Here is a 26,389-nt window from a genome sequence, read left to right as displayed (position 1 = left end):
AAAATGCAAATTTAATGGTGCTTAGTATTCTCCTTGAATAGCCCGTGGTTTTAATGCTTGCTGCACCGCGTTCTTGTTAAATTCAATTGTTTTTTGTTTAGTTTTTGCTGCTATTTTTGCAGTTATCCGACATTACGGATAACGACAAGTCTCAATTGCTTCCTATGACTTATAAATTAGCCTTCTTTAGCGAGTTGATACGAAGTGGTATCAAAAAGAGGAACGTGTTTTTCAACTTTGTCCCTCTTGCTTTTCTCTGTCGGCCTGTCACGGAGTTGCATTATTGAGCGGTCTTCTATCTTATTCAATGAACATCTAATGAAGTTTTGTTTAGATCGGGTTTTTTCGGATTCCTTTTTCATTTTAATATTTTCTGTTTTTTAAATGTAGTCATCGAGTTTGTTTTTTAAATGTATTCATCGAGTTTTGGTTGTAATTAATGTTTGCTATTATATGTTTTCGTGTCTTGTTCAGTACTCTCATTGATGGCAATTCTTATCGGTTCTCGTTTCCAGCGTTATTTTTCTCTTAATTGTTTGTTGAAAGATGTGTGATTTTTTGAACCTTCTCTTTCTCTCCCTCATTTGGTAGACTATTAAATCAAAACGTGGATGGGCGGGGTCGGAACATTGTGCGAACGCACATTACCGAGCCTCCTCGTGTTTTACTCCCCGCTTTTATATTGGCTCCCGGGGGTTATGACCCTATGCTTAAGCAAACTATAAACCAACTCGCCGACTATCCTTCGAGAGCAATTGTAGTTAGTTATGTACCAATTATCGGTGGTCGAAATCAGTTTCATTATTATCTGTCTAATGATTCTTTGAAAAGCTCAACTGCGTACAGTTAAGACGCGTTTTTTCCAATGTTATTTGTGAGTTCGAAGTATATTATGGCAAGCAGAATTTGTTGCATGATTTTGTTTTCAGTTTTTGTTGAAATGGCGCAATCATACCCTGTTGCTATGGATACCTCAGCCTTGGTTCCGTCTTTTAACAAAGCTCCCAGAACTGACCTCACTCTTTACAGCGGCAATGTTCGTCGGGAAGTTGTCAAGTCCGGACCTGCCAGAACGTCCAGTCTTCTTTCCCCGATCATGGCCCTGAGTGGCCATGAAGGAGAGATTTTAACCACCAAGTTCCACCCCAATGGCCAGTACCTATGCTCTGGTTCTTTCGATCGACTTATTTATCTCTGGAATGTTTATGGGGAGTGCAATAACTTTGCAGTGCTGAAAGGTCACACGGGGCCAGTTGTGCAGTTGTCTTTTTCACCAGATGGACAGTACATGTTTACAGCCTCAACAGATAAAACGGGAGCAGTTTGGGATATCGAAACAGGAGAGCGAATCAAAAGGTAAGTGACTCTTTGTCAGAAGCAGATCATATTAGTAGAAACAGGCACACCGAATGCATAGAAACAGGCACACCAAATGCACACCTTTTGTGCTGGCACGTTTCCCCTTTTCTGCTGCCAAGTTGCAAATTGCTTAGTACCATGTGCTTTGCCATGGTACTAATCAGGTACACCGCTTTTAACAACATAGCTGACAGATTCCCAGAAAATAGCGGCGATAGCTTTGTAGATCTGCAGTCTCAAAAAGATAGTGACAGCAGCTTCATCTTTTCACCCAGATGCTGATACGTTATTTTTGATTAAGAATCTGTATAAGAATCTGATTAAGAATCTATTAATTCTTTGAAATTTAGTTTTTAAAACAATACTGGAAGTTACGTCGGATGTTTCTCATTGTAAGGAAGATGTCAACAGTTAGTTCCGACCTTCGACTTAAACTGATATTCAGAGGGTAAACATGGAGTTTAGTAACTCCAAAGCAAAATAAACATTATTTTCTTGAAATTTATCAAAATAATTAAAAAGCACACAAATATTTTTTATAGAAAAAATAACAGCAACCAAACGGGAAGAAATGATCGCAAAACTACAAAATTAATAACTTTTTGAAGTTAGTCTTGTCGAAACCATTAAAATCAATCATTAGGCTTTGATAATGCTGAAGAAATCAAGCAGAGTGTCCTTAGAAAAGTGAAAACGGCTTTTAATAATAACATGAAATGATAATTAAACTGACAGACAAAAATGCAAGTTCATTTGGATAAAGGTTAATTCATTGCTCTCAAACAAAGTTTGTAGCAATTATATTAGTCCTGTAGTCTTTTTAAGCGATTTATCGCTTGACCAATTGTTTGTCTGAAGCTTTTGACTTTTTGTCCTCAAAAACAGGATAAACAAGTAGCGCCCAGAGAGCAATTCTTTTAGAGCCTTATGCCATACTATTCTCTCAGCTTGCGATTCACCAAAACTGTTTTGAGTCGACAATTTTATGATGTGAGGAGCGCTTCTTGATCTTTAAAGTTCGACCCCTTCAGGAACCCCCCCCCCCCCCACTCACCCCAACAATCACCCCGTCCACCCTCCTCCAACTGTCGATTTGATCTCCCCTCTCGTACTTTAACCCCTACCCCAACTTAATGCCTCCCCTAATACTAACGTCCCTGAACCCCAGCCGGATATTGCTGAAGCCAACCGCTCGCCGGTTATTTGAGAGCAATTCGATTGATGTTAGCGGGTTATTTTTGTCGAAAATAGCCTTCTCAAAGTGAAAAATCAAAAGTTGCTCAAGGTAGCTTTTTTTACATTTCAAGTGCAGCTTCATTCGTCAATGAATATAATTTGTTAATGAAGTTACTAATCGAGCAAAAAAGCAAAAATATCAAAAAAGCAAATTATTTGCACTAAACTGAAGAGCTCACTTTAACTTCCAAGTAATTTTTTTCATTATTAATTGCTCTCGAACGAAGTTAGTAGCAATTATTTTAAACGTGTTGGTCTTTGTTTAATTGATTTTTGAGCAATTTTTTAGATTTGCGTGATCTTAATTTCTCATCCAGACTAGCTGAACTCAAGTGGTGGCAGTTTACTGAAGACGTAGATGTCAGACGCATGTTGTGGCCGATATTCGTGTCGTTTATAATTATCTCTAATGACGTCATTTGACGTCCCGCAGTGAATTGTTACCCCCTTCACGGCTGAAGTAGGCTGTAATAGATTCGAGCTGCTTATTTGATTGAGAGCAATTCTTCCGACGCTAGTTGGTTATGTGTTGTATATCGAAAAGCTCACTATGTTATTCAGAGTTTATACAATTCGCAAAGTTCTGATAACAATAAAGATGACTGAATATCGAAGAACGACAATAATTTTTACTTAGAATGGGTGGCCTTTCGAATGATACCACTCAATTCTGCTGCTGATCAATATTTTTTTTGCTGCTGATCAATATTTTTTTTGCATTTTTTTCACCAGATCGTTACCCACCAGGAGAAAGTTATCTGTACTGAAAAATATCAGTTCTTAGAAAAAACTCATTTGGGTGATTAGCAATTCTACAAAATTCTCCTCCATTGTTCTCAATGGAAGTGATTGAAATACGAATTTGTGAAAATTCGGTAAATTCGGGGATTAGCTTGCAGATATCGCTAGTGATGAGCTGCTTTGTGTTCAGGCATAAATTAAAAAACTGTCATTAATTTTGTATTTCCAAGATTTACTTGAGCATTTATTTAAATCAAAATACGAATGGTTGAATGTAGTGAGTGTTGTTATCTTGATTTTCGTACAACAGCCTGGCCTTCCACACGTTTCTACCGCTCAGCGACTGAATTTTTTGAGCAAACTCATTTACTCAGTTTGATTTGAATTTGTACGTCAAGTGATTAGTTATATAAACCATACGTGACGGACTTCACTTTGAGCGCAATCACGTTAAGGCTCGTAATCTTTCTGTAACGCTCTCATATTTAATTTTTAAGTTTCTGAGGATTTCTTAATAGCAAAGAATGCTAGAATTAATGTTTCGAACGCTAATGGTATGCATGAACGTACTTCTTCTTTCCCCTTTTTTATCAACAGTCTAAAAAATACACGATTCTATGAAATATGCGTTTGCAGGTTAAAAGGGCACACCTCGTTTGTCAACACAGTCGACTCGAGTAGAAAAGGAGATCAGCTAATAGCCTCTGGAAGCGACGACGGAACAATAAAAGTTTTCGATATCAGACGCAAAGACCCTATCAAGAACTTCAACAACACATACCAAGTAACAAGTGTGGCTTTCAGCGAAAACGTTGATCAAGTATTCTCTGGAGGAATTGAAAATGAAATCAAAGTTTGGGATTTGAGACGCGATTCTTGCGTCAATTCCTTAAAAGGTCATACAGATACAGTTACAAGTTTGTCATTAAGTCCAGATGGTTGTTACCTACTGTCTAATTCTATGGACAACACTGTAAGGATATTCGATGTGCGACCTTTTGCGCCTATTGAGCGATGCGTTAAAGTATTCCTGGGCGCCCAGCACAATTTCGAGAAGAATTTAATCAAAGCTAATTGGCATAAAAGTGGCAATCGTGTTGCGTGTGGTTCTGCTGATAAGTTTGTGTATGTTTGGGATGTAGTTTCAAGAAGAATTATGTATAAATTGCCCGGACATAATGGGTCCGTGAATGAAGTTGACTTTCACCCCACAGAACCGATCATTGCTTCAGGCGCTAGTGACAAAGTCATATATCTTGGTGAACTAAACTTATAGGTAGAAGAATCCTTGATGATAAATAGACATGGTTAATAATAATGAATGATCAGAACATATATTACGTACCTTACTGAAGTTAGTTTTTTGTTTTTTCTTTGTTCGATGTCTTGCGTGGTGAATTTAATGTTTTATCAGAGCTTATGATCTTCTAAGATTCACTTTTTACATAAATACAAGTTCCAGTAAACTTACTCGCCTATAAGATGTTCCAATTCGACCCTGGTAACTTTGTCACGTTCATCTGTTCATTTTTTCTATCACCAAAATTTGGCTAATTCAGTAGTTAACCCTCAATTTAATCTACTAGAAGAAAAAATTTTCAATATTTACAGCAGATAGTTTTTCGATTTTTGAAAAAAAAATTATGATAAAGAACTGTGCTTTTAATCTCTAAGCAATATTTTTGTTTAACAAGACAGAGACTAGAAACGAGGCTCCGATATAATTCCTGATAGTTCAAAAACTGCTTAAGTAGTCAGCGCTCCTTTTTAATCCAATTCCTAAACAAACAATTGAACGTTTAGCTGCCGGCCAAGGTAATTCCACGCCAAAAGAAGCCAAACATTGTCGATTAATCTGTCTAAGCATTCGTAATCGTCTCTCATTACCAGCCAATTACTGTCAGTCATGTTTACTGCTGTTTGTTTGTGTTGCCTCTGGAAATAAACAGCTTCAAAGTGATCGGCTACAACTTCCGTCTAATTTGTCAAGAGAGTGGCCGCTAAGAAGTTCAAGCAGTCACCTTTTTGAATATTTTCCACCTGTTTGTTGATTAAAATTTCACAAACTTCCGTTCTTTTTCAGCTATTTTTTCGATCGATTACTTTCAAATAAAGATCATTCTTTGTACTCGAAAAATCTTCTTCGTTTCAAAATAAAAATAAGCGCGCTATACTAATAGAGAAATTACTGTAAAAAAATATTGCCCTGGAAATTTTCAAGAAATAGTTGGAGATATTCCTAGAATTTTTTGCAGATTTTGCGTAATCAATTGCGTAATAGGCAATTTTTTTTCAGCAAATTGACGTTATTTTAAATCTTTACGATTTTCTGGTTTCCGATCAAGATTAATCATTGATTGCGTTTTATGCTCTATCGATTTGTTTTATGGTGGAATAAGAGCATTGTTTTTTCCCAGAATGTGAACAAATATGGCTTGTCAATATCGAATGTATTTGTAGCATGAACAATGAAAAATCTGTTTCCGAGCTATAGAATTGTTTCAATTATAATATTGTACTGTATTACCTTTCAAGAGTCTTCGCTTGCATCTCTGCTAGCGTAATTTTTTGTTTTCAATTTGTCAAGTAGACTTTATCGTGCATTTATTCTGTGTATTAAGACGTGGCTCAGATATTGGTATATTCTGTAATTATGCTCGCCAGTTTGCTAGCTGAATCTATCTGATGGTATTCGAAGTTCAAACTCTCGACTTTATATTTTGACCGAGCATTTGTGGTGAACAACGTGGCGCCTGAGAAGAGTGTGGGAGGAGGTCGAAGAGACGGACGAGATGGTGGTAAAGAATGCTCCAGAAATTCCGACCCATCTTACACCTTATCAGCGGTAATTTGCATTACCTTAAAAACGTCTTTTCTGTTATTGTTCTCCTCAACCTATCATTGCCTATTTTCTATTTAATTGTATTTCATTTAAATTTTCTATTATAAAATAATGGGGGAACTGTTGTCTGTACATTTGGTCAATCATATTTTCAATTTTTCCAGTGGCAGATCTAAACTCAGATGCTGAGGTTGATTAGACGGCTTATAGGAGTGCGACGCCAGTATTTATTTGATATGGGATAAATTGCAGGAATGTGAATGTAGTATCTCATATTACTCGAGCATTAGATTACAGAACCTTCCGTTCTTTTTGAGCTATTTTTGCCAATTTCGCAATTGATTTTAAGTTGCGAATTGGTTACATAATATAGTTATAACGAAAGCTTCGAACAATAAAGGGGTTACATAGAGCTTATCAAGCTCGTTTGTTTCTCTTGCAATTTGGTTTTGTTGTGACGGGGGTTTATATTGGGGTCTGCATGTATTTTGATTGACTTTCAGTGAGCTGTTTCTATTGGAACATAGCGAGGCAGTACATGATGCAGTGACATTAGGAAGGAGGAGTGGTTTCTACAACATAAGTGCTGAAATCGGAGTCGGAAACTTTTGCAAAGTGAAACTCGGCACCCATGTTCTCATTAAAGGTAAAGCTAATTATGCCCCATCAATGCAACCATAGCAATTGATTGTCGAAATCTGAATAAATTGAGAAAACACGCTGAGCAATATAACGTTTATTTGAGACAGAATGAACTGTTCGAAAGCCCTAATCAAAGCTGTTTTATTGTGGCTGTCTGAACTATTTCTGAAGTGCACACAGCGTGCAACGAAATTTCTGGTATGGCATTATTTCATTGTATCAGGGAGAAAATTTTGAAGATCTAGATCATACCCAGCTCCCCCTTCTACGATTCATCTTACTAGCGATCGTTTCTCAGTGAGTTTAGCCACTAAGCGTGAGCCCTGAACAACAAAGCCCTGTCCGTCGTCTGTGTGCAATTCGCCCAATGTTAGTTGACAATCAGAGAATTTGAGAAAACAAACTAGAAGATTTGCCACAGATCAAACGCGAAAACTACAAACAAAACAAAACTGACCGACGCGGTGAATTAATCAGCAACAATTTTGACTAATAAGTAGCTTGTTTGTATGTTAGTTGATGTATGGTGTGTACGCTGAAGTTGTTTTCTCGATAGTCGATATCTCCTGATCGTTTTTCGGTTTTACAATTCTGGCCCGGACTAATTGTTGGCGCAAAATTTTGATGGGATTATATTTTTCGGGATTATAAATGATCTTAAAAATAAATACAATTACTATCATTCACCTTCAATAAATTTAAGACGTTTCAACTCGAAAAGGTTTATTGATATATTGCTGAGCATAAAATCCGGTGCTAAGTACCACGACTTGGTAACCAACTGGCATATCAAATTGATTTTATGGAAGTCTGTTCGAATCGAACAGTGGATTTGGATGATTTTTGAGTCATACATGGCCAGTAGCTTCGTGCACTGTTATAGCAAACTGTGATTGCTCTCTCAATATCTGCCGTGAAATAAATACATGGTAGTCTCTGTAAATTTAAGCATAAAGCCTAATTGGTTGCCTATAAAACCATGATAATCCTAAGAAGAACAATTGTCGGTTTTTAAACCGCTTTTTAACTGCTGCATTCAAGTCCTGTTTTTGTAAAAAAAAAGGAGCAATTATGTCTGGTGCTAAGGGCCGCAAAACGAGTGGACAAATGGTGCTAATTGGCGACATGATGTCATTTTTTCTGTCATAATCAAGTTTTTTTTAAAAAATATCTCGAAACCGGGATCCATGGACCAAAATTCAGTCTCTCAATGAGAATCATTGAAAACACGTTTTTGGAGCAAAAAAAGCCGGAAAACAAATTGTTTTTGAAACCCCAAATATTGTTTTTTGAAAGAACGCGCCAGCTGAGCGAACCGAGCTAGCACTTTTCAGACGCGGATTTTTAGAATACATGAAAAATTTAAACATTTACAAGAAAAATTTAAAAGAAATTATACTTGACGGAGTCTGGTTTTGGTCGAGCTTTAAGCCTCTTCGAATAGAATCAAACTGAACATATCAAAAGGCTCCAACTTTTCCCCGCATTTTAGAAATTTCCTGATAAACCCTTTATTGGTCAGTCTTGTACAAGGGTTTCTGAAGCAAACGGTTGGGGGATCTGTTTATTTAAAATAATAATATTGAATTCAACCAAACATGGTTACAACCAGCTTGGTACTCCCCAGATTAGGGGAAAAATCAAGTTTCAATAATTAAAATTTCTCGAAAACTTTCCATCCTGAAGGGTAACTTTTATATTTGAATCTTTTCAATGCCTCACCTTCCAAAAAGTTCTTCACTTCTCTTCGAAACTGACATGGATTTTTGGGTGGTGAATAGTTAGCAAAACTGTTAAGTTGAGACAAAGAATTATTGAATCGGGCTACTCTATTAAAGTAATTATCTTCAGAACGTTTCCGAAATGTTTTTCTCGCTTCAATAAAAAACTTTTCACTTGATCTGGTCTTTGGACAAAGAAACGTTATTGACCAGTGGTCTGGCGCATTCATAGAAGTTAAGCCCACAAATCTTGTTAAGCAGAATTAGGTCGTTAAGAACTAGAAAATGACTGACTGGCAATAGGCGATTTCGAATTAGGTTCTCAACGTATTCTTTTTCACCCAGAACAGAACGGCAAGTTATCCATTTTAAACATGATCTCTGCAGTCTTTCCAAGCGTTGAAGATACTGTGGTCCTGGGTTCCAGACATTTGACGCATAAAAGACCGCAGAGAATATATATGTTTTCACCAATATCTTTCAAAAGTTGCTCTTTCCCTTTTAGAGCAAGAAAAAGGTGGGGCCACTGTATTGATATAGAAGATGGAAGCAAAAAGGATTTATTGTTTTTCAAAAGCTTCTCATTGATACCGCTTCTGTTTCTCGGCACAAAAGATATCCGGTGTTTCTAGTTGAATGTTGGCACACTTAGGCGACGCGGTATGATTGTTCAAAAAAGCATGCATTAGGTATACTTAGGATGCTTTGATAATAATACTGAATCATACTTAAGGTAAAAATCAACCCCGTCGTAAGCGTTCTAAGATATTGGTAAAATGTGCAAAATATATATGTAATGTAAATGGTTTTACATCGTTTAGATTGGCTAATGGACGAAGTGTAGATTGGTTACAGATAGCTTAAATGTTGATTTTTGTACCATTTCAGAGCGAGTAGCAGTGAAAATAGTGGATAAACTGTCGCTGGACAAGAGGACTCAGAAGATGTTGTTTCGAGAAATAGAGAACATGGTTGTCCTTCACCATCCAAACATCATCCGATTATTCGAGGCAAGTAAGACTGGCTGTTTCCGTTAACAATTGACACAATTTTATTCACTAATGTTATCATGAGCCCCAATTTTATTAAAGTTGTAGACACTCTTTCGTTGCTTCTGATGTCAAGCTGAAAAAAAGGCACAACGTTGTCTACCAGAATACATAAAATTTTTTTTCTGGATTTGTACTGTAAAGGTTGTAGACTTATTCAGAGGCGCAGAATTTAAAGCTTTTGCTTCGCTGTTAAACTTTGTCTTATAGGTTATCGAAGATGAAGCCAGAATGCACATAATTCTGGAATATGCGCCTGGAGGTGAATTGTACCAGAAAATCAACGAGCAAGGAAAAATGGAGGAAACGATAGCCAAGAAGATTTTCGCCCAAATCACATCAGCTGTCGGCCACATTGTTAGTATATTCAAGGGTATCGAAGTGTGCATGATTGTATCGATTTCTAGTGGGTGAAAGTCAAATTTTGACGGTTAAAAGATTAAAAGAGTTAAAATAAAGCATTGTCCACTCGTGATCTTCAAACGCTCATCTTAAAAAAGAGGATTGGCGACACGGAACCCTCTTTATGTTTAGTTGATCACGTATCATTTCCTTTCGAAGCTTTTTGTTCCATGCATTCAAATTATTTTAGGAGGCTAATAGTAGTAGTTTAGGCTTTAGGGTCTTTCCAGGGGTGCTTCGAGACACCCTTGTTTTTGTGTCCAATTTCTAATCGATTTTCGTTAGTGGATCGTACAGCCCACATTTACATAAGATTCTTCATGTGCATTTGTTGTTAAAGTCGTATTGTGTTTGAAAGAAATTCCAGTAGATATCACTGTTTGCTTCATAGTTGTGTTAAACTGGAAGGAACTTTGGAAAAGATGTTGTAAAGTAGCTTGGTTCTGTGCAGGAAGTTTTCGTCAGTCTTCCTTAGACGATTTTTTTGTTATTAATAGCCGCGAATCGACAGCGGCTGTTATTGGGGACATTGTGGTTTTTTACGACTCGAAGAGGAGTATTGTGATTCTACAGGTTTTTTTAGCAGAAAGCAAATTTGTTCATGACTTGAATTTTGACTTCTTTTTGTTCGAGCGTTTACCTCCGTTTTTGATTGTTGACTTCTGTTTTCGAACATTGGACTTTAACAGTAGCTTCGTTTGTAATGTATAGTAATTAGGAACTGCTGGTAATGTTCAAGGTGAAGAGGTCATTTTGAGATTTTTTGTTCCTATATAAGTCATCCCTAATTATCTAAACTACACTGCACAACCCCCCGCCACCTATCTACCCCCCCCCCCCCAACACCTACCTACCCCCCACCGCCCCCGCACCCCCAACTTACCCCACAATTACCCCTACCCCCTCCTTTCACCTAGCTACCCCCCCCCCCCCAACTACCCCAGCACTACCCACCTCCCCAACCCAACCTATCTACCCACCTACCTACCCCCCGCCCCAACTTACCCCTCCCCCATCTACCCCTCCCCCCCAAACTACCCCCGCCCTTCACCTAACTGCCCCCACCCCCCCCCCCTCCAACTACCCCAGCACTACCCACCCCAACCTATCTACCCACCTAGCTCACCCCGCACCTAAAAAATTATCCGCATTTTTAAAACACTTTAATGTGGTTTGTTGGGCTTCTTTTGTTTTTTCCTCCTGTCTATTTTGCTGTTCTGATTTTGGAAAGGTTAGGTTCGAGATTATAATGCACGACGATTCGAGTCGTTTCCAGTATTCTTCCGGCTATTTTTTTTAATTCGTCGTCTCCATCAATGATTCTTGTGACCTGACTTCTTGGAATTGAGTTTTTCAATGGTTTCAGTGACTTTACTGCTTTGCATGTTGTGCAAATTTTTGCTTTGCAAATTTGTGTGCGTAACGTCATTTCTGCTTTTAGGTCGATTGCGTGACTTACCTCACTCAAAAAATGACTTCTGAACTCGCTTATTGAATTTTAAATTTTACGAACATTTACTAGTTAATGATCAATAGTGTGCATCTAAGTAGTGCCGAACTTATATGCCCTAATTCTTGAGTATTAGTCTTGAGTTTTTGATTTCTAATATCAATTTTGAAAAACCTCTTTTAGAGTTTTTCCTTATAGACCGTATGTGTCATAAAATTGACAGTCCGAATCTAACCCAAAAAGTCTAGGGGTCTTTTATAGGACTGGTGGTCGATCTGTCCGTCTTATTTCTTTAGTTGTTTCATTTCATGGAAGGCCGCCTATGTTTTTTAGTTCCCCTCTTGCGCTTTATCTGTTTTTTTCGAAGTTTTGATATTTGAAGTTTAATTTGACGTCAATTTTATTGTCAAGTAATAACAAAGGCGTAAATCGTGCATTTCGACATACAGGCTTAGGGGCAACAGTTTTAGTGCTATTAGTTTTTTCCTTCTAGGTGGAGTTGCACCCATTTAGTATTCATGAAGTGGCTCTTTCAAGAGGAATTCAATTTATTTTTGAGGCGCTGTCGGTCATGCTTGTTTCATTCGGTAGAAGGTTTTTGTTGCTTTTGAAAGTCGGTGATTACAGTTACTGCTCCAGTTAAGATTTTTGGAAACAATTAGATCCAGCTGACTATCAACCTCTCCTGATTTTTCAGTGCGGCTTTTTGTTCGCTTTTGAGAGAGAGAGATTACATTTTGATGCCTTTAGTGTCATGTGATTTCGATCGCACCAGTTTTTGATTCTTTCCACGCTATTTTTTAAGTGTTCCTGATTTACGCTAATCAGTTTAAAGTCGTCGGCAAAACCAAAATTTTCAGTGAGAGGAGTTTCTGATGGAAGGTCATTTATGAAGATAAGGAATAGCAGAGGACCTAAGATTGACAGCGTGACAATCTTTTTAGGCCAATTTTTGTCGAGCATTATCTTCTGCTGAGAGATTCATAGAAACGTACAAGCGACAAGCTGTTGACAAAAAGAATCAAATTTTTAGTTGGAGACTTTAATTTTTCTGTCTCTCAAAACAAGACACTTATTTTTGTTTATCGGCTCCAGATACGCTTAAGTACATAAGTTTAACTACAACGACAAAGTTTAACGACAAATCAGAGTCAGTAGCTTCTCACTAGCAATATAACAGTAACAGAGTTTCATCGAAAAATTAAAATTTTGCCTTTTGTCATCGAGAAATTTATGTTCCTTGGCGTTTAGAGACAATCTGCCGGCTGTTTTTCAACTCCGACCAATTCATATACCGCCAATTCAAAGCATTGGGCAGGACAACGTACAAGCGCCCAGACGCTTTTCTGGTGTCGCACAGCTGCGAATAACAATAAACATAATTAAATTTTTGACATTTCAAATTGTAGTTATAAGAAAAGATACTGTAAAAAGCAGCAATGGTTTTCTCGTAAGTTGTTTTTGCTTCTGGGCTCAACAAGCATCATCTTTTGAAATTTTATTTATCCTATTTCGACACGTTGGAATGTTGTGCAACTGCACACAATACCAGTCCTCCTTGTTTTACTCTTGTAATAAAGTATTGAATTAATGCCACTTAAACTTTGAAGAGCCCGAGATTGACTTCAATGTTCTATTTCAGCACTCAAAGAAGTTGGTGCATCGTGATATCAAAGCAGAAAACGTCTTCTTTATGTCACCGGAAGTTGTAAAATTGGGAGATTTTGGTTTCTCAACTGTCACTGAAATCAACCAAAGTTTGACAACCTTCTGTGGCTCCCCGCCGTACGCCGCACCTGAGCTGTTCACGGAACCTTCATACATTGGTTCCTTTGTTGACGTTTGGGCACTTGGTGTACTGCTCTATTTCATCACGTCTGGATGCATGCCTTTTCAGGTTTAAACGTAAAGTTTTAATGATATGTGTTTTGCACCAAGTAAATCGATTAGAAAATAATTACGTGAAAGAAAAATTCAAGATGAATTTCCTTTGAGAAGTTGTAACAAAGCAGTGGAATGGAACTCCCCGTTCTGGAATTAACAAATCGCTTGTAATTGATACTTTGCAACCTGGTGTAATATATACCAGAAGTACTGTGAGCAGTTCTTATTTTATTCAGATCGAAACCTTTCCTATGCAAAAATTCAAATGTTTGTAGACGGAATTTAAGAAATTATGTGCTTGGATTAACTGAGTTACATAACGATGCAATTTTGTGCATTTTTTGCTTATTTCAGGCCGACTCCCTTTCGAAGTTGAAGCAAGTCATCATCTTAGGAAGTTTTCGGACGTTTGATTTTATGAGCTCCTCCCTGAGACATCTTTTGGGCTCAATTCTTAAGGCGAAACCAGTTAACCGAATCAAAATGGACAAATTACTGGCCCACGATTGGCTGTCATCCGAACCCAAGTGCAAATTATACCCCGAGAGCAACGAAAAATTGCCCAAATTGGGCAAGAAAGCTGGAATTGAAGCATCTGCGCTCAGCTTACAAAGCTTATCGGACGAGAAGTTTCGTGTAGTTCAATACATGCAGACTGAACTAGGGATACCTGATTCAGAGTTTTTACCAGTCAGCCCGAAAAGTTTGTCTCATGAGTCTTTTTCGAAGGAAAGCGTTCTTGGAATTTACAGAATTCTTATGCACAGATTACAAAGTGAACTTCCGTTGGAATTGTCTGCCAGTAAAAGCACATCAAGCCAGTTCAAAGATAGTGGAGTTAGTTTGAGGGATTACTCAGCCTCGCAATCCGTGAATGGAATGAGGAGAAATTCTTCCTCGGGTCGGGGTTCTGCTTTTGTCAATGGAAACAAGAATGGGATGGAGAAACGGAGGCTGCAGAATCAAAATGCCTCTTCGAAGTCGTGCTCAATTCTCTAATTTAATGTTTAACCAGTTGTTTATGTAGTTTTTGAATAGATTTTTAGTAATGACAGGTTTTAGCCAGAGTGAAGTATTAATTACGTAAAAGTTCTCAGGAAAAGATTTTGCTTTAATATCAAATTAGAAAATGCAGATCTGACGTTCCACACTAAAAAGCGCAGCAACGTTCCACACTACGAGCTTTAACTTTCAATGCGAGCTTTCATTGTGTTATATCCGTTCTTTGTGGATTTGCAATTACTTCCAATATTATAAACTGTTCTTTCAACAATCTGCCTTCATCAATTAAATTGACATTTAAAGTAAGTGTTTGAGCGCCGATTTTTTTTCAAATAACCAAAGTTGGGGACGCATTACAAGAGTATTTCTAACAAAATTTTGTGAAATTTCTTTTATGAAAACAGGCTTAATGTTTATCAGGCTGCTCGAGAATGTTATGTAAAACAATTTCATATATAGAAAAGGATCAGTTTCCATTTTTCAATAGAAAAGGAACCGACTGCTTTAAAAATAAGAAACAGGGAAAGCAATTCAGTTTTACATTTCATAGACGTTCAACAAGTTCTAAAAATCGGAAAGCAAGTTCAATTTTGGGTCACGGCAGAAGAATATTACCCAAAGGCTGTGGTTTAATACTGGGTGGCATGAAAGATTTAATGCTCACGCTTTCAATTAATTTTGATACCAATAGTTTTCAAAAACTTTTGTTTTACTTTTTTTAGTTTACGTTAATTTCTCATTTTTCTTCAACAATGCAGGTGTATAATTCAAGCGCGGCATATTGTGAACTTCCTCAACATGATGTGATTGCTTTTTTTTTATAGCCGCCGTCAGCCTCTCAACGGCTATTATATAGGCGTTCTCCTTTTTTAAAATTCGCTTTACCTTTTGATCACGTTTTTCGCTTCACATAAGTCACGATTTTCACATTTGACTTCTGATTTACTTCACTCACTGTTTCAACTGAATGGATTTTAAATTCTTTCACGCATTCAATTACTTAATGTGGTGAATACAGTCAAAGTCAAAAGAGACCGGAAAAAACCGATTGAGCCCTGTCATTAAATCATTGAGAATTAGGTTATCAAAGTTCATTAGAGTGTTTGCTAGCGGACATTGGTACTAAGGTTATTAGCCTTCAGTTTAGAAGCTGAATTAAGTATAGTTTTTGAATCCAACTGAAGCTGCACTCCAAATTAGAACACTTTTTGACACTGAAAAAACAGAAAAAAATTCGGTCAATTTATCTCTTTTTTTTTCGTTTTTCTGTTTCAATTCCGATGTGTATCAAGCGCGTCAAAAGCGGCTATTTTCCGGCAATCTGCCGGCTATGTTTTGATAATTTGAACAATACTATTTTTCGAAAAAAAATAGTTATATTTTTTTCCTTGTGTATTTCGTGTATTTTTTCCAGCAAAGTTGTATCTTTTCGGAGAACGTGTTCCGTTCATTTCATCAAAATGTTGTGAATGGTTTCTTATAATTTCAACACCCCTAGTTTTCGAAGAATTTCTTTTCGATTTTTGCGTATGCATGGTCGTATGCTTTGTTGACATTCAAAGGCTGATTCTACATGAAATTTGTTTATATTCAAGTCATTTCTCAATTCTTTTTCGTTAGTTGAATCGAAGAGAATTTTAGTTAAGAATCTCAATTTTTGTTGTTGGGCAACTTTAGGTGGTTACTTGACAAACTGCTTTTTTGGCTTAAAATTGTATTGGCTTGATTCCTTTTATAACCAAATGTTTTGCCCAGTTCAATTTTTGTCCATGCTAGTAAAAAAGGTAGTCTCACCCGTATACCTGTCTGTCCATATTTGATAATCCATAAAGTATTATCTAGAATCTATTACTCTCTTATATTGAAAGTTTCTTATCCCTGCTTTACAATTGAACCAAGAATATGGATAAAGGGGGTCGGATAATTGTGCAAACACTTATTGCCGAGCCTCCTGGCTGGATTTGGTAAGCGGAAATGGAAAGGGTCTTAGTAGTACAAAAAAAATCACAAGTGTAGTCAGACACCACAACAAATATTCAAAAGCTTTCCCTAAATATTATTATTTCCGCAACCCTAAATATTATTGCACATAAGTAGTTTCATACACTGCATTTTAATTTTAAGGTTTTTTTACGCAGGCTCTTTCTTAAGACCAGATGTTTAACGTTTTTGTATAAATTATTCCAAAAGTTTTCTTAGACAAGAGTAAAAGCAAAAAATAAATTGTTGCTTTTTCTCTTATCTAAGAAAACTGTTGGAATAATTTATACAAAAACGTTAAACATCTTGTCTTAAGAAAGAGCCTGCGTAAAAAATCTTAAAATTTAAATGCAGTGTTATGAAACAACTTAAGTCAACAACTATCACGCTATAAAACAACTATCACGCTCGCAGTAGCAAGCCGCCACCGTTTAGTTTCAGCGGCTTAAAACTGCGAATAAGAGAGAAATTTAGATCACGCAAAACGAAGAGTCAAGGGCGAAAAGGCACTCCAATAACCGTTAAATTTTTTGTTGCAAAGGCCACGCACGTTTACAATAATTGCCTCAAAGTTCGTTCGAGAGTAATTAAAAACATGAATGGGCAACGTGTTCAACGTCTCATCTGTCAGTTTTCATCTTTCTGATTTGGGTTACAATTTGTGTCCAACACCATCTTTTTCTGCACTGAGTTAATTTACTAGTGTCATATTCATTGCCTCTACATTAGCGTTCTCAAAGCGATTGAAGGTTCCTGTCTCTTATCTTTATGTCAGCTTTGCATCACCGAGCTCAAAATCTTGCTATACCTTTATATGTCCTTATTATAACAACTCAGCTGAACATCCTTCCGCAAGCCTAACTTTTTTGTTTTGCCAATTATGACTAATCGACATGATTTTCCGAGACCACGAAATTTTTCCTATAGTAACGACATTGAAAACAAAAAACTGCAGCTGAGGCGGTTGCCCCAGTTTATTTTAAAAAACAGGAAAAGATAAACTATCTTTTCCTGTTTTTTAAAATAAACCGGGAAGGTCGCCTCAGCTGAAGTTTTCGTTTTCAATATCGTTACTATAGGAACACTTTCTATGTCTCAGAAAATCATGTCGGTTTGTCATAATTTGCGAAACAAAAATTTAGGCTTGCCGAAGGATGTTCAGCTGAATTGTTATAATGAGGACATGTAAATGTATAGCAAGATTTTGAGCTAGGTGACGCAAAGCTGACATAAAGACAAGGGACAGGAACCTTCAATCGCTTTGAGAACGCTAATGTAGAGGCAATGAATATGACACTAGTAAATTAACTCAGTGCAGAAAAAGATGGTGTTGGACACATATTGTAACTCAAATCAGAAAGATGAAAACTGACAAATGAGACGGGGAACACGTTGCCCATTCATGTTTTAAATTACTCTCGAACGAACTTTGAGGCAATTATTGTAAAACGTGCGTGGCCTTTGCAAAAAAATTTTTTGACGGTTATTGGAGTGCCTTTTACGCCTTTGACTCTTCGTTTTGCGTGATCTAAATTTCTCTCTCATTCGCAGTCTTAAGCCGCTGAAACTAATCGGTGGCGGTTTGCTACTGTGAGCGTGATAGTCCCCCTCATATAGGCTACCTCGCCCTCTACCTTGAAGCAGACTGCAATAGATTTGAGCTCCCAGTATTAGTTGGAGAGCAATTCCTCTGACGTTAATGAGTTTTGTTAAATCTTTAATATTATGAAAAATAGAAAGAGTTGTCAACTAATTAGGAAGTCTTAAATGGAAATGGTTTCCATGTTTTAGGGCCAATAATAGGTTATTAGATCTATTATCGGAATAATAGATGTCATTCAGCGCCTTGCTGATCTTCAGAGTTCCCTCATACATGCTACTTGTTCCCCTCCCCCACTGAAGTAGATTCTAATAGATTTGGGCTTCCTCTAGAGAGCAATTTTTCTAGCTTTAGTTTTTTAAATCTTTTGTATAATGCAAAAATAGGAAGAATTGTTAACTATTTAGGAAGTCGAAACTTGAAATGGTTTTCGAGGCTTTACGGACAATAATAGATTAGCGGATCACTCATTACGTGCTGTACAGGGCTTATATTAAAGTGACTCGCTTAACCAAATATGAAAAAATCTCATTGGAGCATTGAAGAAATTTTGCATTGAAGATTTTCTCGATATACTGCAAAAAGAAAACGGGTGCCCAAATGAGTTAAGAAGGAATGGATGGTGGTTAATCTAAGAATACGAATTATTTGATGTAAAGCTTACGATTTGATGTTCAGCTTCTTTTTATTACTGCCCTATCCATTCTAAAAGGCAGAAACATTAAAGTCACATGGAAATAATACAAACAAATCAGCTTTTAATTTTTGTCGAAATTGGTTGAACGCAAAAAAAAGTAATTCTAGTTTCAGATATAAGATAACACGGAGAAATGAGTGTATGAATAAAAGTAAACGAATATTTTTTAAAAATAATTAAGCAACAGCTGATTTTCGTATGAGTTTCAGGTAAATCTATAGTCTTTCCTTGATAGGCCTCCATGTGATGCTCGAAAATAAAAACTAGTATCTTTAAATTTTTTAATTCCTGGAAATTTTTCAGCGGGAACAATGATATTGCAAGAAATGAACTCATTTCATGAACTGGCTGCGCTGACAAAAAAATTCATTTTCATTTATTGAGATTGACATCTGATTCCAAAAATGTTCTCCTTGAGCATCGGTTTTGGTTGTATCGAAAAGAATGGGCAAGGGGCCAAAGAATTTTTCATCTCATGTGTAGGAATCTGAAAATTACAAACTTACAGCAAAGAAAATGGGGTTGCCGTATAGGTACAAATCGCAGCAGGAAATCAAAAATGTAGCGAATATAATGTTCGAATTCGTCATATGCGAATCATTTTAACAGATCTTTGAAACAAAACGTTTCTTAACTACATACATAACCTTAGGCATTTACTTATTCCTGGAACATATTCTTAGAACTACAAGAGTTTGTTGTTCAATTGCTTTAGACAGGCAACGTTTCAGGTGAATTAAGTATTGTTGTATTGGTAAACAATGTTATTTGTGATTGAGCCTGTTTAAGTTTTTTTCAATATTCGGCAATAGTTCTTTTGGTTTCAAGAAAGCTTAACAGATTAGTTTTTAATAAAAATTAATTGTGCGTCATATGAAAACGTTAACGTTCGTTAATGAAATAAAGTTTTTTCAAAAATTTGAAAAAAGCAACTGAAATATTGCAAAAATATTGCGCTGTCTCTTGAAGTCTAAAGTATCCTCACAGCGTTCTTAGATTCGGTAAATAGTGCAAAACGTGAGTTCTACCGATGGAGATAGTTAAATCTTAAATGAGAATCTCTAATTCGATGCGAAGCAAAAATCAATGTTTTGAGTGTTTAATTTCTTGTATCCAGTGTCATCTGATACGCTGATAAAACCTTGATTTATCTTTCAGATCTTGTTTTGTCACACAATTATAGTGATTCCTGTAAATCGACCTTTAGTCAAGCCGAGAGATTAAATATGGCTGATACCGATACTGTTCCTGCTACCGAAGGTGAGGTGGCTGAACCACCTGTCGAACAGTCACCAGAACAAGCACCGGTTGACGACAAAGTGGAGCAGCTAAATTGCGAGGCAGGTGGAATGGATGCCGAAGTTACAGGAGCTGGTGATAATCCACCAACATGTGCCGACGATGAACACGAAAAGCCTCAGCAGTCAGTTGAAGACAACGATTGTGAAAATAAAGGTCAAGATGAGGCCAAAAAGCAGAAGGCTAAATCAGGAACTTGTGTCATATTGTGAACGACATAGATAGTATTTTAGACAGCGCATTAATTCAGGTGTTCCTTAAGGTGGGTTTCTGCCGCCCAGAAAACCCCATTTCCAGCTTAGTGGTAAAACCCTCTTTTCACAGCTTATCGTATAGTGCTCTTTGTTTTTTAAGGTGGCATTTTTTGGACAAGATAACATCATTCCTTTTACAGGCTCGCCTTCGTTCCAATAGACCATCAATCGAAAAAGAAAAGAAATTAGAGAAAATCGACTTAGCACAAAATTATAATGACCCGAGTTTCAGACTAGAGCATACCGATCATAAATCTGTGCGGTAGCCCATTGGTCACTCAGATGCTGTAATTGTAACAGTGCCTTAAATTATAAGTGCAATTTGATCAATCATGAATGCGGCAATGTATGCAGCGATTTTAAATCACACCCTTTTAGCTTTAATTTGGGAACAAATTTTCATCTGGTTTATTTTTGATCAGCATAGAAATGTAAATGTGTAAATATGTTAATTAAATTATTTAACGTTGATTATAATTATTCATGTTGCAACTAAATATGCTGATAATAATGTACTGAGAGGTCTTCAGTGTTTCCATTGTTACAAAAACGTTTAACAAAGGTCAATTGAAGAAACCGAATTACCCTTAAAAAATTTGAGGACTTCTGCATTGAATTTCTAAATCATGTTTGGTTATTTGCTATATCATATTGTTGCAGTCGCATTGTATGGATTCAAATTAACGATTCATGTTGAATGTTTTCTTTTCGAGCTGAGTGAAATTGGTACACGTTAAAGTAATTAGAAGCCGTCAAAATGGTAATTTTTAATCTATTTTCTGAAGAAATTCAATTTGCATTTTTATTTGAATGCCTTCCGTTTTTTTTCAAAAAATTGTTTAGCTGTTTTCTGATATGCTGTGTAGTTGGTCTGCAGCTTCTCACAAATTGTCTGTAACTTGCAGTTTTTATTTTGAAATCAAAAAGCTCAATCTTTGAGTCAATTTATGTTTTGAAATTATACCTGGGCTGTTTTCCAATTTTATCTGATATGCTTCGTGGGTTTTTACGGTAATAGGAAAACGTTTGCTTGATCCCCTAATATTTTGGTCTCATTTTGTTCTCTTGACAATTCAGCTCTACAAAGTTGGTCACAACTGTTTTCTAGAATATTGCCAGTTTTTCTGATCAAGAAAGATAAGTACTGAAATTCTGTTTTTAATTGCTATCAAACGAAGATGTTTGTGGCAACTATATAAGTCCTGATTTTTAATGCGATTTTTTGGTCGACCAATTTTCCTTCTCACTCTTTTGACTTTTCGTCCTCGAAAAGGGGATGAATAGGTACCGCCCGGAGGACATAAGTTCTCTTAGGGCTTTTGGTTCACTAGACTAAGTGTGCGATTCACTGAAACTGTTTTTGAGACATACTCATGGTGTGAAGGGAGCTTCTAAGAGCTTGATGGCTGTCAATTTTCACAGAGCGTGATGCGCATTTGAATGCTGAAACATTGGGACTTTTTTAACAGTTGTTTTTTTAACATTCCAACTAATTATGCAAATGGCAAATTTTCTTCTTTTTTAGACAAATGCGAAATTGTTTGCCAGTAAATTGATTTTTCATATTTAATGCAGGCCATTCAATACTCACAACATTGGTAATTATTCAACCGTGTAACAACTTGTGTTGAATGACGTAGCGTATGTAGTAGCATACGCGTACACTTTTGAAACTTTTTTGTATTCAAGCGATATTCGTAGATACACAAATTTGTCTTAAACTGCTTTCCTCATTCTTGACAAAGTTTTGAGATCAGTTAAATTTCCGTAATACAACTTTTGTACAGGAATTTGAAATGCTGTGATTTTTGAACTTGAATTATTTGAAATTAATATGAGCAGATACTTTTTTTCTATTGAACACTTCAAGTACACGCATCATGATTTTTTGCCCAAAATAAAAGAAATCTCATTTTTGTTCAAGTGATTTTGAGTTTTTTTTTATTAAATAGCCTTCATTTTTTTTTAAAAAACTTTGGTTTCGTTTTTAGAACGCTATCAGCTATCGGATGGTTGTTTTATCATGAAGATTTTGTTTTTTTTTGTATGTCATCTTTTTTGTCTTTAAATTACTTTTTGCCTTTTTGTTGTTTTTAATTTTTTTTTATACTCTTTGTGAGTAATTCGTGTTCTTTTAAGAAATTGGCGTTCAAGCACTTTTCAAATTTCAGATTTTTTTATCGTGCGGTAGTTCCGTTTTTGTTGTTTTTTCTCTTTGTTCAAGGGCCTCTGAAAATGAAACAAGTGTTTTAATGGTGCATATATGCTATTGTTTTTGTAAGTCAATGGGTTGCTAATGTTTTTTTTTTAATTTTACACTTTATTAATCGCAAAATTGTTTTTTTGAAGTTTTGCTGGTGTTTATTGTTGTGTTGATTATATGCCCAATAATGACAGGTCTTATTAACGTTCCAGTAGGTTTAATTGATTCTGTTCAATTACTAGCTTATTTTTATTTTTTTAACAACTTTTTTTTTTAATAAATTTTTGCAATTTTTGGCGTTATTAGCAGGCCTATTGACATTCTAAGCAAATAAAAGTAATCGTTTTGAAATTTTTCAGTGCATAGTTATTTGTTTTTCGTCTTCAAAATTTTCTCTGTTGATAGACTTTCAGTTTGATACTTTGTTTTCTTTTTGGTCGACTTATAACTTAGTTTCATTAAAGACAGGTCTCATATCTTTTCATTGGACAATTAAACGATTTTTTTGTTGGATGTAGTTTTGAACAATATACATCATTATGCATTGAACAATATACATAAAAATATTGACAAAAACAGAAATAATTACAGTACTGGAAGAATAATGCCAATACTTATTTTTTTCACTCCTAAACTAAAACGTTCTAATGAACCCTCTAAAGCAACAATAATTAATTTTAGGTGGTGTCAGGTCGCAGTGGATGTCATTGAGCCTGCGGCTTTTACTTCTATTGTTGCCATTGACTGGCCTCATTTTGGCCGTTTCGTAGCTTCCCTGCGAAATGGAAAGCGATGTTGGCAAAAAATAGTTTTTGAAAAATTTTTGCATAACGATGCGTTCTTATTTTCTCATATTCTCTTCTAATTCTTTTGATTGTTTTCTCTTAGTTTTTTTTACCTTTCGATGTCAAAAAGAAGTCAAGTTGTAGCGGTAACTTCAGTCACTTTGGAGTCAAAATAAGAGCAAAAAAGTAGTTGAATATTTGATTTTTGTACGACCGTATTTTGAACTTCTATCGGCAGCCAATTACTGCTGACTTTTATCCTTGTGTTTAGAAGTTTGAGTTTTGCACGTATCAATTGATCTTTTTGTTTTCAATCTTAGTGTGATTAACGACAGGGCATCAATGGGTTTTCAATGAGACATAAGGACGCCTATTTGTTGCTAACAGTTGGTTGCTTTTGGTTTTATTTACTTTATCACTGCATTTTCACAAAATATTAGTTTCATTGATGATGTGCCCGTTTTTGCAGTTCTATTTCTTGCCCCGTCACTTCACTTAGTCACATATTGGAATATTCTGAATGGTTTTATTCTTTAAATGTTGTGCCAGTTATAGCGAGTTTTTTGTTGCGAGTCTTTTTGTAATTTATTTTATTGTCCCAATAATGACATTTATTGACATCCCGATAGACGGGCATCCCTAATTTTGTCAAAAAATGGAGAAAATTGTTGTAAGATCTTTTTCGTTGTTTATCTTGTGTGTTTTGGTATATCCCTTGTTGACTATCAGATACATTTTTGTTCTAATGAGGTATATAGCGAACTCTATATTTAGTCAAATGTTTTAAATTATTTTAAATTTGTCTGGCTATGTTTTAATTCGTTGTCATCCTCGATTTTGTTATGACCATCGCCAAGAGGTCAAAATGATATTTGGTGACGTCTACCTCTTACGAGCTGAATTTTTGTGCTTGCGAATTCAGGTATCTCCTTGATCAAGTGGTTTTTAATGAGAAATTGCATTGGAATTGATTTCCTTTTTTGATTCAAACGTATTGGTCAGTTCAATTTTTGTCCATTCTAGTGAAATGAAAAAAAATCACTTCAATGATATTAACATCACCGGTATAAATGTCTGTATTTCTTTGAGAATTCATCCTATCAGTAGTTAAAAATTTGGTATCTCAATAGCTTCACTTGGTGGTACATAATGAAGCCAAAAATTGTTGTTGGTGACTTTCGGAGGCTCAAGTTTTAATAAGCTTGATAGTCACGTCTTGAATTTTTTGTGGTCGCCAAGTTTTCTGTCACACCCTATTTTTTACGACCATTTCAAATCAGCCTTTCTTCATTAATGCAATACTGGGTTTTGAGTGATCGTGTTTTTTTTTTAAAAAAGTTATTTGAGTGAGTTGTTTAGTCATTCTACTGGATAACTTTTTCGACTGGATTACTAAACTCTCAAAATGACTTGTCAACACCTTAACAGGAGTTAAGGTCCTCATAGCAATTGTAAGAAAAACTGAATATTTTGATGTATTTCGATTATTTATGTCTATCAAGGAGCTAAAGCTGTCTTCTGTCTTTTTTCAGCTACGTTAAGATCTGGTTGAGCTGTTATAAAATCAGCTAGTTAAAAATTGTTCCAGCAGGCTTCACGCACGTAACCTGAGAAACAGTTCGATACCTATCGCAACAGTGAAGTTGGGACGTGTGGCCTTGAGAGTTTATTTATTCTTTGCAGCCCTATTTTTTATATAGCAGTTTACTTTCGGGTGCCAATACTCAAGTCTTTTCAGTGCTGTATGTAAATGGCAGCAGTATTTCTGTCCTCTAATGGCTGAGAAACCAGCTCTGCATTCGTCTCTCAAACCCTCTTTGGGCAGTCGGTCTTCGTCATCATCATGTGGGTTCTCGACTGTATCAGGAGGATCCACCATTCCTCCGAGCTCTTCCTTGTCTGCAGGGGGTGGCCACACTACAGCTGCTATGAGCAATGACATGTACAGAGTTGGTGATTATGTATACTTCGAAGTGCACGCGGGACAGCCATATCAGATTAGGAAAATTGAAGAGTTGAGTCGGACCTCGAATGGTGCTCAGGTGGAGGTGAAGGTGCAATGTTTCTACAGGTAAGCACGACATTGGGCTATTTTTACAATGGGTGCGAGATATTATCGGTTGCGGAATACTGGAAATTTCCCACAAGGGGCGTGCAAGTCTGCTTGGCACATAACGTTACCAGATTAAATCTCAAGCTTTTGTATACATAATATATATAACCTCAAATATATATATATATATATATATATATATATATATATATATATATATATATAACCTCTGAAACAGAATATATATAACCTCTGATTATACAACGTTTGCACTGAAAAAAATTCAATTTATAAACAAAACAACTTCATCCAAGTAGTTTTTAATAATCTATTCCCGCTAGAAAGTCTACTGCAAAGTGTAGCTGCATTACCAGTAAAGTAAGATGATTTGTTTCTAACTTTCTGATTTTATTTTGTTGGGCAATAGAAAGACAATTTTAAGCTATTTAAAGCCGGAGCTTTTGTTCGCGACTTTCTGACTTCCCCTTAGTGATTTTTGCTTTTTTATTTCAGACGACGCGACATGCCCCCATCGCTGATCAACATGGCTGACAAACACTACGCCTATTTGGAGGAAGAGAACGAGATACAATCAACTGATAATATGGATGACGAGACTAAACACCAGGTCATCATTAATTTTGTGTAAAGTATAACGAACCGCATGTGCTGAGCTTTGAAGTACCTACTAGATTTAATACTCATGTTGATTTTGTTTTAAATGCAGTTAACCCGGGGAAATTAAAAAAAACTACTTTTAAAAGGATATAGATTGCTCAAATGTTGTGTTTTCACAAACAGGAAGTTTTTAGACGCGGGCGTGCAAGCAAGATATAAATTGCGCTCACAAAAAATAATTAAGCGTCGTTTTTTTTTCACTGATGAGGAAAATTGAAAGTATTAATAACATAAAATGGGTTAGAAGAAACGCAAGGTTATCAGCTATTGGTCAATTTTCCGAAGATGCTGAAAAATGCTCACGTTTATCCCTATCTTACAAATAGAAAATCCTGATATTTTCCCCTCCTATATATACATAAAGCCATGCGTACCCAAGGGTATTGAGATTTAGATTTTAAAATGGTTGAAATTAAAATTGTGTCATTAAGAGTCTCGTTGCTTCAAAGGAAAATTTTTCATATTTGTGCTATATACAACTTAACACACTACGTCAAAGAGAAAATCTTAAT

At 36.1% G+C, this 26,389-nt stretch overlaps 3 protein-coding genes across 3 annotated transcripts; all 3 read left to right on the top strand.

The window, feature by feature from the left end:
* Positions 1-933: 933 nt before the first annotated feature.
* On the top strand, positions 934-4,751 carry LOC142354559 (U5 small nuclear ribonucleoprotein 40 kDa protein-like). Its single transcript, XM_075406881.1, has 2 exons — positions 934-1,356; positions 3,973-4,751. Exons 1-2 carry the CDS (start codon positions 941-943, stop codon positions 4,610-4,612), a joined length of 1,056 nt encoding a protein of 351 aa, XP_075262996.1. The 5' UTR covers positions 934-940; the 3' UTR covers positions 4,613-4,751.
* A 147-nt stretch (positions 4,752-4,898) lies between these two features.
* Positions 4,899-14,378, top strand: LOC142354557 (serine/threonine-protein kinase NIM1-like). The gene is made up of 6 exons (XM_075406880.1): positions 4,899-6,181; positions 6,682-6,824; positions 9,430-9,551; positions 9,801-9,947; positions 13,085-13,339; positions 13,681-14,378. The coding sequence occupies exons 1-6, from the start codon at positions 6,129-6,131 to the stop codon at positions 14,323-14,325; spliced, it is 1,365 nt and encodes a 454-aa protein (XP_075262995.1). The 5' UTR covers positions 4,899-6,128; the 3' UTR covers positions 14,326-14,378.
* Positions 14,379-24,863: 10,485 nt separating this feature from the next.
* Positions 24,864-25,909, top strand: LOC142354456 (metastasis-associated protein MTA3-like). Its single transcript, XM_075406760.1, has 2 exons — positions 24,864-25,217; positions 25,713-25,909. Exons 1-2 carry the CDS (start codon positions 24,922-24,924, stop codon positions 25,846-25,848), a joined length of 432 nt encoding a protein of 143 aa, XP_075262875.1. The 5' UTR covers positions 24,864-24,921; the 3' UTR covers positions 25,849-25,909.
* The last annotated feature ends 480 nt before the right edge of the window (positions 25,910-26,389 follow it).

This window comes from Convolutriloba macropyga, chromosome 15 (genome assembly GCF_964194025.1).
Source record: "Convolutriloba macropyga chromosome 15, txConMacr16.3, whole genome shotgun sequence".
NCBI lineage: Eukaryota > Metazoa > Xenacoelomorpha > Acoela > Convolutidae > Convolutriloba > Convolutriloba macropyga.
This window is presented reverse-complemented; position numbering and strand designations above follow the sequence as displayed.